Consider the following 16,986-nt stretch of genomic DNA (forward strand, 5'->3'; position numbering starts at 1 on the left):
AAAATAATATTCTGGGAATGATATCTGCCTTCCTGATTTTGTGTCGGATATTTCCTCTTCCGCAGTAAGATGTTACTAAACTGCGAGGGAACGAGGAACGAACAAGGGAAACCGGGGAATATGAAAAATGGAACAAAACAGAGCGATGGGTGATGAAGTCACAGATAGAGCTAGGGTTCAAGATAGGTTTTGTTCCCAGAATACCTATACCTCACCCCACACCTCTGAGTTCGCTCCTCTTTATTTCTTAAAGCTCAAAGTCAACTGTCCAAAGAGTTTACAGCTTCTTTAAATTCACATTAAATGTTGTATTGTAGTTGAATTTTGTCCTCATTCAGGTCATTTCTGCCTTTAGGCTTACCCGAAAGTATAAGCTACAGTCAAACTAACCATTTTACCTTTGCGTAAAATCCACGCCCGGGAGACACCCTTTTTTTGTCACGGAGACCAACTTCCCCAAGATGAAATTGCCTCTAGCAAATTTCCATGGATACGTCAAAAAGAACAAAAGAAATTTTCTATGACAGTTCCCGAAGTAAGTTCATAAGAACCCAAAGCAGGTCAACCAATCACAATGATCACAATGAGTTTAAGTTGTAAGTTGTGAGACAACACTTTAGGATAGTTAGGCGTTAGGATCAGTTTCCAGGCTGAAGTTACATCATTTGTACTTTATTTGTGTTTCTATTTTCTACTCATTTCATAGAACTGACAATGAGAGAAATAAATTGAGAAGGACACGATAAAGTGAATCCATAGCTAATCATATGCCCATTGAGTTTAACTCCAATTTTTCGAAGATAAAAGAAAAACCTTCAACCAGGCCGCAAGAGAAGAAACGAGGAAATATCAAAGTGAAATAGACATCACGAATTTCGCCGACTGGCACTAAGGTAAAATTTCAGACTTATAGTAGATCTTCAGTTCACTTGTTTTCTGAGAACAAAAAAAAAAAAACGAAAATAGGTTAACATTGACTCATATGATAAATTTAAATGCAAGCCTTTATTCTCTTTACTTTTGCTGAGATATCCGCAATAGAAAATATGACAGTGACGATTCTAACTTATGCTCTTACAGTATCCCTGGTCAAAACTGAGAGGGTTAATTGGTGTTCCTCTCATTTTTATCTGGAAGGACCATTCGTACCTCATTTTCAAGCTTCATTAGGGGATATTTATGAAAAAAAAAGCCGTAACGAGTCAAAGTACACTGCATGGGAAGCTAACTATAAATCTCTGAGCTTTCGCAATATGCATCGCCGGTAATCAGAGCAAACTTCTTATCTAAGGAAGGGAACACTATGAATGGGCCTCAAACAACCAACATTTGTAAACCTTTAATCCCTTATCCCAGAGAGTGACCAACAATCTAATATCTCCTTATGGTACACTACTCACTTAGTCATAAGGGTCGTGAGACGGAAAAAAGGAAACGATCAACAAGTCTTGAACGAAGTCAAGTTTCTTGCCTAGAAATCATGAGAAATATGTATCTTGAGAGTTTCAAAAAAATTGTTGTGCCTTGCCCCTTTACGATAATACAAAATGATAGTCTAAATAATCTATAGGAAATTAAAAATCAATAATTATAATACTGAACCAATTTAAGCCACTTTTAACCGATTTTAATCAGAAGTTTGTCCCAAGTCCTTATAGACGAATCACCGATCCAACTAGCTGCGTATTTACAAAAAGCCTTATTCCATGCATTGTGCACCAATTGTGTACCTAGTAACCATCTGTACGCCTCACCGATGAGACTAAAGAACCAATGTAAAGCAAACTTTTTCATGTTAGGAGATAATATAATGACAGAGATGGATCCCAAACCATCCACTTTCAGACGTTCAACTCGCCAAGAGATTAACCTCCACAAGCACAACTGAAATAATTTGTACCTGTCTCCGCTTGTTTGTCTTGTTTCTTTATTTCGTTGAGCGACACTAAATACATCCTCGTGATATTGGCTTGAAGACTGAAGTAAAGAGAAAAAGAGAAAGATAAACTAAGAATTAGATTTCTGGTGGTTGGGACTGGCATTTACTTCCCATCTAGTTTTTTCTTGTACTCGGGCACCGAGAGACGCAGTAGAAAATAAGCTTGGAATTCGTGACGTCGTGAGAAGACCCAAATGGACGCTCTCTTGTTTCTGTTTGTTCGCTTTTTTCACCGTGGCTACCGAGATACACCCGGAACCTTACTAAACAGACCATCTTCACAATGTCTTCACAGACACAAATGGCCAAATTCATCTGATTCATCTTTGACTTTGGGGAATCTTAGTTACCTTCAGATTGCAGATGAATTTTAACGCTTCCTCGGAAGAGAGATTTAGACGATCAGCAATTAAACTCTGTTTAAGGAGAGGAGAAAGTAGAAGTGATACATTAATATAATTAAATTGATGGATTAATAAATGATTAAAAAACTAACTTGTAAGTACTAAACAACTGGCCAACTCTGACACCCCATTCACACCGACTTAACCAGTTTGATTAAACCAGGTTTGAAAGAATTCAAAACAGACGCAAAAAACTGAAAACAGGCTTTTAAACAGGATTTAAATGGACTTCACAATGTTAAGTAATTAGCACTAAATCTGAAATCAACTTATAGGTCAGCAAGCAGCTTTTTTGAGGGGAAACAATTCTAAACTGTGTTAAACTAAATCGAAACAAAACAACTTTCAAACGCGTTTAAGCTTGGTAGAGAATGCAGGTGGGGCATTAGATAGCTTTTTTCGTATAACTGTTCATACCTTACAGTTATTTCTCAAATCAGTACCTGTAATGTTTTTTTGACATCTTCGGCCATAGCAGCAGATCCGCACACATACAAATGCGCTTTACTGTGGAGTATCAGGTCACAAATAATAGAGTGATCTTCCCTTAGAAGATCTTGAACGTATCTCTGCAAAAAAAGCTTTCCTTATCAAATTTACTGAGTCGTGCTTTAAAGAACAACAGGAATGAGCGGAAAATGAAAGAAGGGTACTGTGGTTGTTTCTGAGAGAAACTGCGTCATTATTCACCTTCATGGGGTTTGTTCATTGGACAAAAACAAACGGGCTTCGTGAGATTTAAATAACGAAAATGGTATGATATCTTTAACAACTTCTACAGCTAAACTCACCCAGAGTCTGTATTTCTGTTAGAAAAAGATGTTGGTATTAGTGTCTAACGGCACTTTTTTTGTCATTTTCGTAGTTATTGTCATTGTTATTATTATTGCTATTATTATTATTATTATTATTATTATACGTTTAGTTTTCACTTCCGCTCTCCTGATACCCGCCGTACCTTAGGCCTCTGATCCTCTCTCGAGTACGCCGTTCTTAATTCTGTAATAACTTTTCTTCCCACTGCCTCTTCAGTTTCAGTGCGATAAATATCGTCGTGTCGCGGATTTCTGCAGCAGAAGAACAGTCGCATTTCTCCCCACTGTCTTTGACCTATTATTGCTGACTCAGGTGGACATTTGTTGTTCATATCAAACATTCTCTGTTGCCAGAATGCACGGAAAGGTGCGATACCCGTCCCATTCCCTACCAGGATAACTGGCACCGAGCCATCCGATGGAAGGTGGAAGGACTGGGCACTAAAGAAGGCAAGAGGGAAATAATACCTCACTTAAGACACATGAAAACCCTAGAACATACTCGAACGCTTGAAAAATTCTTTTCGGCTCAAGAGTCACAGGATAACCGACCTTATGCAGAGTAAAAAGCTTACCGTCTAATGTAACAGGGAACCATGTCTCCAGGTTTTAACTCCTGAAGCCACTTGGAGCACACACCTTGATGAAGTGGTCCTTGACCTCCTGTAAAAAACAATACAGTGAGAGTAAGTACGGAGGAACCTCTGCATATTTGAATTTGATTAAAATATTTTCAAGACAAAATGATATTCTGACATAGAATTAACTGAAAATCAGGCTCTATTTTCGTTACATGGAGTAGGAAAAAGATTTCATACCGCAGGCACTAAAGCGTTAAGTTAAAAAGCCAATAACCCATTTTTTTTATTTTCTTATCTGAAAGAACACATTACAACAAGAACTTCTTCGAAAAAATGTTGCGCTTTATTTACGAATTTTTGAAAGCGTTCAAATTTGCCGCAATTTTGGTACACTGTTCGCCTTACTCTTCTGTCTGAAAGGAAGGAACGAAAACGTCACGCGTCTTAATTAAGGACTTGACTTAGATGCTCGTGAAAATGTCAGTTTCTGAGCGAAATTTTCTACGGCACGATGCAGCAACATTTCTAGAAAAATTTCTCTGAAGAAGGCTACGTTAGTTAGACGAAACGCTTAGGAGAATAAACAAGTTTTACAAATTGGCAATACAAAGAGTTGTACATGTGAATATAATCTTTTCCCCTCTTTCCTTAGGTGAAGACTATAGCTGTAAAAATGGCCCTAAATCATTTTATTCAGCAGACTGAATAAGGTGAGGTTAAACACATAAATAAAGTTTAAAAACACAAGTAGATTAAGAAAGATGTTTTTTTCAGTCTGTGACACAGATTAAGTTAATTTCTTTTAAAAATTGCTTTCAAACTTTATTTTTAAATAAATAAATTTTATGCCTTGTGCTGTAGCTTTTTGCCACTTACCTCTCTTATAATATTCAACCACTACTGCTGTTACGTGAATTTCGTTTGCATAAACGTCAGGAGAAGACGATATTGAGAAGAATCTCTGTAAAAATAAGTATTGTACATTTTGTAAGAAGGAGACTGTTACTGACTTTATCATTCCTGTTTATATTCATTTCGCAAAATCTGCTAAATTCACCTCCGAATAATTACACTTATGTTCATTTTTGTTTTAAAAAACAAACTAAATGGCAAATATAGATTTAAGTAATTGTCACGCATACGTTTCGTAGAATTCATAAACCTCCAATTTGCCCCACGTTTGAACCTCGTGGGCGTGCCATATTTGGGTTGAGTTTGCTGTTTGTTCTTGTCCTTGCTTCGAAACGTTTCTCTGAGTATTACAGTCTTTTCAAAAAATTAAAGATTTAAAATCGTTTGGGTTAGAGCTAGACGATCAACCACTGAGAGGATGTACTATTTGTTATTTTTATTAAAAATATCATAAATCACGCTATGTTTTATGGCCAGTGTCTTACCGGTTGCATAGCCGGAAGCTGTGTTAGTAACAAGTCAGCGGTCGCTCGCACGGAAGAAAACTCTTTCAGAGTCTCCACAATGTTGCACTCCTTCTTTAGAGCCCAGTCTTCATACTCAGATCCACCCTGCATTAAAACATGTCAGAAAATATTATTATTTCTCTCAAGTATGGGACAGCCTGACTACCTCTACACTTGTTAAAGTAAGACCATTTCAAAACTGATTACCTTACTCAACGTTTCAAGCTTTGTCTTCTGCAATGGGCTTGCTGCCTACGATAGTGTCAAAAAACAAAAACAACGACGACATTGTTCTTGAGATTGTATAGAGTTAGTTAAAATAACTCGGAACTAATGACAAAAAACATAGCAGATATTTCGCACGTTATGCAAATTATTGGCAAAATTTAAAAAAAAAACTGTACCAGGAAACACCCATCTCGAAATGTTAGGTAAACGTCCAATGGTATTTTGTTAGCCTGGTTTACATGTATAAGAGACCTACGGAAGAATTGCAGTGCTAAGAAATGTGGACACTATATATTGTACAAACTTTAACAGCGTGACCTGATTTCATGTAGATTATATATCAGTTCCAAGCATGTTAGATTAACGTACCAGCTTTGCTAAGTAGCTTAGCATCTGCGGTGTTGGAACACTTGTGATATCGAGGTATCTTGACAACGCTTCTCGTAAAGTACACCCCACAGAGAAACGATGGAACTGTTCCCACACTCTTGATCCGCCTGGTTAGGTTAAACAACAGATAATTCTTAAATAAAATTATTGAAAAAATTCCGCTCTTAAGGCCACTGACGCTCAATATCCTTCAGTAAGAGTTCCACTTTACTTTTTCTAGATTTTCACTTGATTAGTAAGAACCTGAATCCAGAGAGATAAAAACTAATTTCATCTTCTAGTTTTCCATTTCCAAGGTTTATATTATTAGACAAAGATGGTGAAAATCAATTTATAGTGACAGTAGAAGATTTTTTTGAGGGCTCCTTATTAAGTATCACTGATTTTCACTTAGGGATCTTATTAGTAGTAACGTCCAAATGACGGTGCTTATGGCTTACTTGGGTCCTCTCGCGCGACTTCAATCCTGATTGGCCAGTTTGGATCCGGTTTGTCATGCGTCAAGTCCACTAAGTCCTGCAATAAACTGGCTCTGTTAGCAGGAAATATAGCCACGTGATCGCCAGGTTCAAAGGTCAGTTGTTTCCCCTTTTCACGGATATCCATGGATACTAAAATTGTCGAACGACTGAGGAAAAGAAAGTACGAAATAAAATGCTGTCAGCTGAAGATTGTCTCAGTGAGGGAGTTAAACGCTTCCTGCGATGTGAAATTGTAAGCACGATACTTCAAAATACGTTAAGGCAGCACGATCATGGTCAGCCGATTTTTATTTTTACGAAGGCACTCTCTAAGATTGTTTCTTCGAGTTTTTATTAGAGGTCTGTTTGAATCTTAATTAAGACAATCTTTAACTGTAGATGTACAAAAACAATACCTTGATTCTCTCGATTGTAGCTCAGTCACCGAAATGACCTTTGCAGGACAGACAGTTTTGCTGTAAATACTGGAGAGACCTAAACAAATATAAAGTATACAGGGACCAGTTGACAATTTTGATTCTAAAACAAAATCTACATCCTAAAAGCGACTTACTAGAGCACAAGTCCCCCTCTTGTGTTATTCGGTATTTCACCCAGCGGTAGAGGCCTGGAAACCAGTCGGTAGCCATGTTTTTCAGTGAAACATTGACGACTTTACTTGTGGCTTCATTGGTCAGACCAAAAGAATCACATGCGGCCTGAAATTGACAGCATTTCTCATTAGACAAGTATTAAAGGTGGATGTTTTTCATCAAATCGTTTAACCCTGGCCTCATTTATTATTGTATATCGGGATAAAGTAAAGACCCAGCAATCTTCAAATCGAAACCTTCGACATGTGAGCTACAGCCTATTAAGTATTGGTTCCTTATGGAATAGATTAGTTTGTTTAAAAGTATTTTCCAAGGAGGCAAAAACTCCTTTGATTCGAAACACGCTGCACCTTGTGTTTTATCGGTAGAACGTGATTTATTCTCTTGTGCTGACGTATCTATGTGTGTGTTGACACTGTTTAACACTGTTACCTTAAAAACGTCCTTGGCCCACCCCCTGAAAGATTCATCTTGACCACTCAATTCGTCCCCTTCCCCCATCGGCAAAATTGTCTGGGCCCCAAGCTCTCTCAGATGATCATCCACATAGTGACCAAAGGCGCAGAAATCAATGTACAGCCTGGATCCAAGTCCAAATACTGAATACCTATGAAAGAAAATAACGTTCCTTTAGATCATCCATCCCAGTTTTGGGGTAGGTTTCGACCTTACTTTACGGTTTTTATTTAAGGGGAAGCTTTCCAGTGACATTTTCTTGTTATTCTATTTAAGGTTTATTATGTTGAGTTGTTTAAAAAGAACTTGTGACTTTGTTTTTTTTTTTGCATGCGACAAATCCTCTTTGTAGTTTCTAAAAAGCACATTTCTATTTGAAAATTATCTAAGGCTGCGTGCAAACTGACGCAACAACTCTCAACATTGTTGCGCCAATAATGTTGGGAGTTGTTGTGTACGTATTGGCAGTGGTCTGCAAACAGATGCGACAACTCCCATCAATGTTGGGACCTGCAGTGCATCGTGGGAAGGATACAACCCATAAGTCTTTGTAAACCATGCGTAACGAGCGTGCGTGGCCCCAACAATGTTGGAAGAGCTGTGGAAACAGATCCAACATTGTTGCGCCACGCTTCGGCGATCACGGAACAAAAGAAATGTTGGGAGTCGTTGGAAGAAAAGTTTGACCGGTTTCAAACTTTGCGCAACAACAAGCAACAACATCCAACAACATGCAACAGGGTGTGCAAACGGACGCAACATGTAACATCCAACAATGTTGGGAGTTGTTGGCCAACAATGTTGCGTCCGTTTGCACGGGGCTTAAGGAACATAAACGTAACTTATAAGCTAAACAAACAAAAGCTGTGAAAATTGATTTGAAATCACCAGGAAGGTTAAAATTGTTTTGATGAGCTGTACTTACTTAAGATTTGTCAAAGATGTTTTTTTATCGTTGTTTCTCATACTTTCAAGATAACTGGCAAAGCTCGTCCCATTCTCCGGCGATTCTCCGTTACCATAAGTACTGGTCACCACAAGCAAGAGATGTTCCTTATCGAGATGCCCATGTTCATATTGATTCATGCAAAAAACCTGCCATAAAGTGAACATCTTTTATTTGATAAGTAAATTCTGTTATATAGTAAAAGTGGAATTCTATTTTATTCTTGGTTTGCAACCACATGACAAAGCTGCCATGTTGGTGGCCAATACAACAGAATTTTTTCGCAAAAAATTTACATGAAAATGGAATGCAGTTTCAAGGAGAGAAATGAAGAGCCATACCATGGATGTACTGATATTAAACCGTTATTATTATTATTATTATTATTATTATTATTATTATTACTATTATTATTATTATTATGCCTGTGTTCTTCACCATTAATAGCTGGTTTGCACGTAATGTTACGGCGGTCACGTTGGTGGTCAAAAACAGAAGAATTTCTCTCCTCTGAGAACTAAACTCTACTTCATGTAAATTTTTACAGAAAAAATTTTATTGTAATGACCCCTAAAATGGCCGCCTTGTCACGTGATTGCAAACCAAGAATGCAGACACCGTAGCCTCATGTGCAAACCAGCAATAAAAAGGACAGTCGTTTCACTAGGATAAGAGAGAATATTATAAGCATGATTTAGTGGTGAACGGGAGAGAGGGGGTAAAAGAAAGAGGGTACTAGAAAAAGAGAGATCTTCAAAAAAGGAGAAAAAGGAAGATAGGCAAGCACTTGGGGAAGTAGGCAGAGAGAGGAGGGAGGAAAAAACGAAGGCGGGACACAAAAAAGAAGCCCTGTGATTCCTTGTGATGAAAAGTTTTGAAAGAATACTAGTACCGTTTCTCCGAACAAAAAAAACCTATGATTGCGTATATACTTTTTTATGACGTTTTCAGTCCAGATTTTTTGGATCATGGTAGGCAAATGTTTCTTTTCAAATCAAAGCTAGTTTCGGTTTGTTCTCTTGCTGTTTTCCCACTATACCTTACAATTAGTGGTAAATATCATCATCATTATCATCATCATCGCCGTAGTGCGGCCGTAACCGAGACTCTTGGCATAACTCTTCGCCAAAATTCCGGATCCCCTAAAACTGTCCAAAGGGGCCAGTCGAATAAAAGCTAACCTAAGACGCAACTGGTAAAGTTTGTGGGGTTTAAATAAAGAGTTTGACAGGTAGCGCAAGCTTTTCAGTCTGACATTAAGATTTTGCAACTAATCCCAGTCTTAAAATGTGAATCCTTGAGTCAAGCAATGAATGCTACCTTTTAATGATTATTTATTGTCAAGTTTTATAAGAATCAGTAAGATCTACATGTTTCTCACGAACAAACCTTTACGTCGAAAGCATGCGACATTATCTTCGCCAAATTCCGAGCGCAGTCTTCCGCTCTGCCGGTCTCTGTGGCAAACAGAATGGTAGCCTTGTGACGCTTACGCAGAACCTTTCTCATGAGAAAAACAGCTAAAAGAACAGCTCTGTAGAAAGATCAAAACATGAACTTTTGGTCCGGCGACCTACACCTCTTCAAATAGAGACAGCAGGATTGTAATACAACCCTTCTCAAGGAGCCAATAACCCGGAGAGGGCAAATCCAACACTTAGCCTATGCAACGGTGTTTTCACAGATCAGTTTATTTTTAGCATCATTTTCGAGTATCTTCTCGCAAAAATGGAAGCTCCGTTCCGTATGCGTGCACATCTATTGTACTATAACGACAAAGAGAAAATTAAATGCTATCAAAACATCAGATATATTATTTTCTTGTCTCCGATTTTTCGCGAAAGATTTGCAATACTTATTATAAAATGATCAAAATTCGCAGGGAAATTGATCTAAAAATTAATTTGTCTGTAAAAACACGGTTGCATGTGTATAACGGAGTCGCTCACTCTGGGTTAAGGGTTCCTGCCTTCTCCGAGGTATAAGGATAACAAGTTAATACGAAAAGAAGACAATTCCAGACCACAATACAAACCTTATCTTGCTGCAATTTTTTTTTCGTTTTCAGTAAATAATCTTAAACGTGTTTTTCATCACTTGCATCTTTCAGCTATTTTAAGAGCTCATGCAACTTTGTTTAAACATTTAATTTTCCGAGAAATTTCAATGGGTATATATTTTGATATTACGAAAAGATATAAAGATTTCTTTGTTTATATTTAAGCGGGAACGGAATTGTTTTGTTCGTTGTAAAATACACTTACTTGGCCACAGTCCTGAAAGACAGCTTTTTGCTGGATTCTTCAGTCAAACCGTAACTTTCCCAAAGAGAGGGCTGTTTGGAGACGGAAAAGCAATCAATGTACTGTACGTAGCGGAAATGATAATACTTTCTTTAGGAACACACCCAATATGAAAAAAGTACATATGGATTACCTGGTATTCGAAATTTGGCTTCAAAGTGTAGTTCAACATTTCCTAGGTTCAGAACAAAATTAAGTTAGTCCTATACTGAAATCAGTGCTGTATACTTTTGCAACATTATGAAAAACCGTTACAAAGTACATGTAGTCCACCATTTACGGCATTAAGATTCATCAGGGTAAAACAAAATTTGCTACCCGTATAGTAAAATAAACTTAACCACGTTAGTGCACAAAAATCGACACCAATAATGTTGAATCTTTAGGTCCCCCTTATCGCAAATCGTACATGCGATAATAAATTCAGTTTACCTAAGCCTTCAGTTTGAGAGATTTTTAGTACAAATTTCTCTTTTCCTTTCTAATTTTTGATTATCCAAAAGGCTGAGAAATCAGGGGCGTAGCTGGCATGAGGCAAACTAGGTTGGATTTTTTAAAGTGACTATTCTTGAAAATGCCAAAAAAGGGTTTCAAGACTCTTGGATTTTCAAATTTTTGGGCGAACATACCTTTAACCCCCTCTTAAAAGAATCAATGTCTTTTACGTGCGCACATCTTGCTTTGTCTCTGGTTAAGATCCTGAAGCTATCTATTAACGCACCTGGTGAAATACAGGCGTGGCACTACCCGACATTGGAGGAACTATCCACACCCAATCTGATGGACAGCCACCTCGAACCTTCATCTATGGAAGATGAAAAAAATATTCCGAGGATCACATTTGGTATGGTATCCGATAGCGGCGGATTTACTGCCATGTATGAACTATAATGGTATGTGCCGCTGTGAGGGGAAGGGCTTTCTAGCAGTTATATTATAGCCCGGCATAAGGTGTGGTAATGGTGTAAATTTTGGTCTGGAATATCATTCATGGGAAATTGATGACTGGTATGACGAACTGGAGTTTCTGGTTTGGTAGGACAGGGATTTTTGGTACCTTGTCATGAGTTGCGTTAAACATGGTCTGGTATAGGCTTAGATTTGCAAGATTTTAGCGGTACAACCACTCTGAATTTCACATAATACCCTTAGGGTAGCCGCGTAAAAGTTTTCCCAGGGATGAAGCAATAGAGCGTTTTCACATGACGTCACGGCGGCCATATTGGTGTTCCAAAACAATAAAACGGCGGCCATGTTGGTGTTCCACACCAGTCCTGTGGGAGTTGAACCCTTTTCTTACGTAAATTCTTTCTTTTGTTTCCATATATTTGCATAGATGCTGGCCACGTGATTGAAAACGTTCTATATGTTAAGCCTGAGACGCAGTGTTTCATCACCAGATGAAACACTAGCTGAGGAGAGAGTTGAAAATACAACGCGCAGCGGAGTATTTTTGAGGAACTTCGAGGCGTTTCATCTGGTTATGAAACACTGTGTCGAATGCTTGATATTACTTCTCAAAAAAATGATTTTAGAAGGAGAAATTAAGGATGCAAAAATGAGCAGTTTTTCATCTGCTTTCCAAACACTCATTAAACATTAATTTCCTTTGTACTTTCTTTATGAATTATTAATGAGTTTGAGAAGGTGACTTGAACCATTTGCCATGCCTTTTACACTTTCTGATTCATCGCAAGGAAGCGATTAAGTATCTTGTGCTTTAATCCCAGGAGCATTCATAGAGTTGGGTAGATGACGACATTAAAAAAAATTATATACGTTCACATCCCAGACGAGTTTTCCTATCTTTCAGTTTTCTTTACTAGCGTAAAGGTACCCTAATGTCAAACAGCAGTATCTAAACACCCGAAACATCGCAACCTTCGTAAATGGCTGCATGACACCACAAAGCGAAAAGATTACTTTATTCTAAGTAAGGAAATAATTGTTGTGTTCCAAACCTCTTTTTTCATGTGTTTCATGAATGACTCAGTGGCAGAGTGATGATCAGTGGTAGTAACTCCTGCCTCCTGAAAAACCAAAATTGATTTAAAGATAATATCTTTAATCATTAGGTCAGACCAAGACCACCTAACCATGATTTCAATCACATCACATCTTATTTTAGTAAAATTCAACTAGTAGTCTATTATCAATGCTGCTTTCTGACTGGCTGAACTACTACTAGGCCATATGTTATAACCTAATAGTAGCGAGAAGTGCCGGCTTTGAAAACCAAAACAATGGCGGCTGAATCGCGTTTTGCTAGCTAAAGTTGTTTTGTCTCGATATTTTTGACCAACTAGTTGGATTTTACTAAAACAATTATTCCTCAGTCAATAGCCCATGAGGCCGAATGGATAGATTTTTAGTCTGCATTGTATATCTTCTAGCGTGAGTATCAGGCGTTTCTGGGGGGAAAGAGGAAAGATACTCAGGCCATATATCTTCAGGCAGTATTCCGTGGGTTGTACCCTGTTTATAGGGGGTGGTATTGGGTGCTAGTGCCGGCCATAGACATTATTCGGACCAACCTGGAAACTGTGCAAGACGGCATAGTTGAGTTCCACCATTGCATAATCCTTCCACAATGAGGTGTTTCTTGAAGTATCTAAACCCATCTTTTTAGCCACAACCTAGAACAACCGCTAGGACAATTTAAACTCATGACGTAGAAAAAAGTCATACTCAGCCAAGTTATAAACTAAACAGAATTTCTTTAAGCGCTGGCAATGGTTAGCTTATTCCTGAGCAATCAGTTCAAGAAATCTGTCTGAAACTTGTTAAAATCCAATTCATTAACCTTTATTAAATATATATTACGGGTATGGTAAATTCGAGACTTTGCGAGACTGTGAGACCCTGGTTTTAGAATTTAAGACCGAGACTCGAGCGTTTTACTGTTAGTAGCTCTTATTTAACAATATTCTATTCTTGTCAAAAGAGTATATAGTTACTGTACGCGATATCGACTATATAAATTATTTCCTCTTTGAAGCCGATCGATCGAGCCAGGTTTATTAAGATATCATGCCTTACTTCCAACATGTTGAATCGATGTGGGTCTCCTAAATCACGGGCTCCAATCTCTGTCAACAAATACCTGAAACATATCAGCAACATATTTATACTAATGACGGCCATGTTGTTCCCAGTGATAAACGTTCGCTGTTAAGATGGTATTAGAAAGGCAGTGAAAGTAGGATGACATACACGAATTATGCCTGATTCCTAACACTGGAATGCTAAAAACTTGACTGTTTAATATCAACAATGATCTATTCTAACACCCTTAAAGAAAGGGTTTGAATCAAATGCTTAAGATTGTCGTTGGTTATGATGAATTTATGACCCTATGCGGTACTTGCGGTATCCCTTCTCCGATTTTTTCTGGGGAGACGGGGTGACTGAACACAGGCTATACTAAAATCGAACATATGACACAGTAAAAACATAAACAAACAAAAGAGATGTTACCATGCGCTTGATGGCGCCGCTGTGAATTCCAGGCCTCCTGCGTCCAGCAGCAATCCAGTCTGAACTGGAACAGTGAACCACTTTAAGCCCAGTTCTTCAAACCAAGGAAATCTGGCCAGGAAAAATGATGGTGGCATATTTGGCAATCGTTCCGTGGACACAAATCTTAAACCGGTCGGTTATAGACAATATAAGCTTGAAATAGTCCTTGCTGTATTGAGATACAACTTACTTTGGGTGTTTAATCTTCACTTGAAGAACAATGTCTTCCGGGATTTCAAAAAGCTCAGGGGGTCCACCATTAGCTTGTAGTACCAAGGGCAGAATGTCAAATCTGCCCCCTTTTCCTTTCCAACCAAGAGACTGACAAAACTGAGTGATTAAGGAAAAAGGACATATTATTAACTATTCTTACTCTCTTTACATATTTTGAAACAAAGTTTTGAGACGTAGGGCCGATTATTTATTCCAAGTTTAAACAGCGTTTATGAAAGTCGTCTTCTAACCCATGTTTTTTAAACGATGAATAACAATTATTTATGTTCTTCCTAAACCTTGTTTAGGTCGTTTCTAAACACCGACTACTGGAACAATTATGGTAAGTTAGACCTGCCCACAGGTAGGTTTAAACGTTGTTTAAGAGTTTTTTCATGCTCATCCATTTTGAAATGGATGGAAGGAATAAACTACGCTACAGACGGTTAAGAGACTACGCAAAATTGACGTAATATACATGTTTGACAAATTTGGCACCTTTAACGGACAGATGTAACTCTTTGGAGGAATACAATAAGGAGGATTTTCGATTGCGTTTTCGCCTTAGAAAGCCGGACTCGGCCATTGACAAGGACAGATCTGCCGCTTACACCAATACAGAAAGTTATTATACTGCTTTAAGATTTTATACAACAAAAACCTTCGAACAGGTTACTGGCGATTTATTTATTTATCATTCCATGAAGTGATTGTTGATTTAGGGCCATAAATCCATAAAAAATGAAGCAATTAATGACTAAGGGGAATCGCCAAGGATCTTTCAGACAATCGACAATCGACGTCTTTGCATTGATAACTATTGATAAAAAAACGTTTCCCTATTTAACCTCTTCAGCCTATTCAATGCGTCTATGAGATACCTCAGTAAAATCAGCATTCGCAGGATCGCCAATCACTGTCCCGTCAGGCTGCCTGTATCCAGCCCAGCACAGCATAATACTGTTCCAAATTCGGAAGTCTTTGTTTAATTCCTTCCTTTGTGGAAAGACTGTTATCAGAGGCAGTATGTTTCCGCCATTTGAAGAGTATACCAAATGTTTCTTAAGATATTCAAACATTTCTTGGGTGGTCGTTATGTGACGTGCATCAATTAGCTAGGAATAGCGAAAATAGCAGAGATCAAAACTATATGCCCTAGAGATGCCAAGCTGAATGTATTCACAGACAAAAAGTCATCATATGACCATGTGTATAAGATAAATCACAAATTTCTGCTGTTATTTTGATAATAGATTTATGTAAATATATATTTCATAGCTAATTAATTTTTGTTGAGGAAGGTGTCTCTAATAATAACGACTGTGATTGTGATGATCGAGAAAATGACATCCACGAAGATGCTAATAACCATCATTATTGATAATGATGATGACGATGATAATGATAACGATGATGAAGATGATAAGAACTATTATCAGAACGATAATAGCAGTATGATGTGCGGAAGTGACAACAAAGGTGACGGGGCGCTAACAATGACAATGACAACAGTACATAAAACATAAAAGTACATTTTTAAAAAACTTTTTTAAGCGCCATATATTTAAGGGAGACGTAAACTGATGTTTGTGATGTAAGATGCAGCGCACAGTCAGAAAACCAAGCCTGTTTGAAAAACCTATTGCTCGGGATAACAACTCTTTTAATAGCGATTTCGTGAAATGAGAGTGAAGGCGGTCAGGGTGACAATCAAAATTGACACGATGTGTCTTCAACCTCACTGAGAGGAAAACACAATGCAAATTAAAAAGATCTGTTTCAGTCCCAAAGTGCCAATTCAGCCCTGCAAGCCAAAGTCTGATTCAGCCCCTTCTGGAGCCATTTGAGCACAATTTAGGCCAAAACAGCTCAATCAAAAGGCTACTACAACCCACGCTTAAGCCCATTTCAGCCCGCGGGTCCAAATCAGCCCTAGGTAATGGCACTGTATTGGCCCTGATTTAAGGCAGCCAAATTCTAATAGGACAATATTTTACTCATCGAAACGGCCGCATTTTTAGGGCTAAAACAGATCTTTCTGATTTACAGTGCAGTTTTGATCTTCTTGTTCCTTGGGTCCGCGATAGAAACATGAAGTCGAGATCCGCACCTCTAAACTGTTCCACTGAAATCGTCCAATGCACCTTGGAGTGTTTCTCCATGCAGTTTTCGCCGCAAAGAGGAGTTCCTTTTCTGTCATCTCGTAGGTGCCACACTCCTCAATAGTCTCTATAACCTCTGCCAACCTTTGCTGATGTTCCTCGCCACCAAGACTGCAAATAAATTACGAAACAAGGAGAAAGTAAAACCCTGTTAGGGTCAATGCTTTAAATATTGTGAGATGGTTGAAGGTCTGATCCAGGAGACCCATTTAAAGATTACCGGAAGAGCCTTTCTAACTGAAATTTACGCGTTATGATGCCGTTTGGTTTTAGGTAAACTTCTAAAATTGGATATAAAGCGGCTGTTTCTTTCATTTTTCCTCTAAATTAGCTTAAATTAGTCATGCTGTGTGCAGTAGTTTCAACATTTTTAAAATCCTTTAATTTTTAGGGTGTTGCCATTTTAAAAAAAAGTACGTGGTACTTTGAGCTCCTTTTCTCAATTCTACATTAATACTGAACAAATCTTATTTGGTCTTTTTATCTTTAACGGTTTCTTGGTTTACAAATTACCTCATTCACACACCTGCAAACAAG

At 38.0% G+C, this 16,986-nt stretch overlaps 1 protein-coding gene across 1 annotated transcript; it reads right to left on the reverse strand.

Annotated features, from left to right (window-relative positions):
* Positions 1-239: 239 nt before the first annotated feature.
* Positions 240-16,967, reverse strand: LOC140953212 (nitric oxide synthase 1-like). Its single transcript, XM_073402712.1, has 27 exons — positions 16,963-16,967; positions 16,398-16,560; positions 15,169-15,402; positions 14,265-14,404; positions 14,033-14,143; positions 13,595-13,658; positions 13,090-13,191; positions 12,517-12,585; positions 11,277-11,360; positions 10,689-10,730; positions 10,517-10,587; positions 9,642-9,786; positions 8,232-8,401; positions 7,283-7,457; positions 6,811-6,955; positions 6,653-6,731; positions 6,213-6,403; positions 5,755-5,888; positions 5,365-5,409; positions 5,137-5,262; positions 4,616-4,700; positions 3,734-3,821; positions 3,302-3,599; positions 2,787-2,912; positions 2,290-2,355; positions 1,901-1,977; positions 240-936 (listed from the first exon to the last, which is right to left on the reverse strand). The coding sequence occupies exons 1-27, from the start codon at positions 16,965-16,967 to the stop codon at positions 921-923; spliced, it is 3,051 nt and encodes a 1,016-aa protein (XP_073258813.1). The 3' UTR covers positions 240-920.
* Positions 16,968-16,986: the final 19 nt, after the last annotated feature.

The sequence above is a fragment of the Porites lutea genome, chromosome 11 (assembly GCF_958299795.1).
Source record: "Porites lutea chromosome 11, jaPorLute2.1, whole genome shotgun sequence".
Taxonomy (NCBI): Eukaryota; Metazoa; Cnidaria; class Anthozoa; order Scleractinia; family Poritidae; genus Porites; species Porites lutea.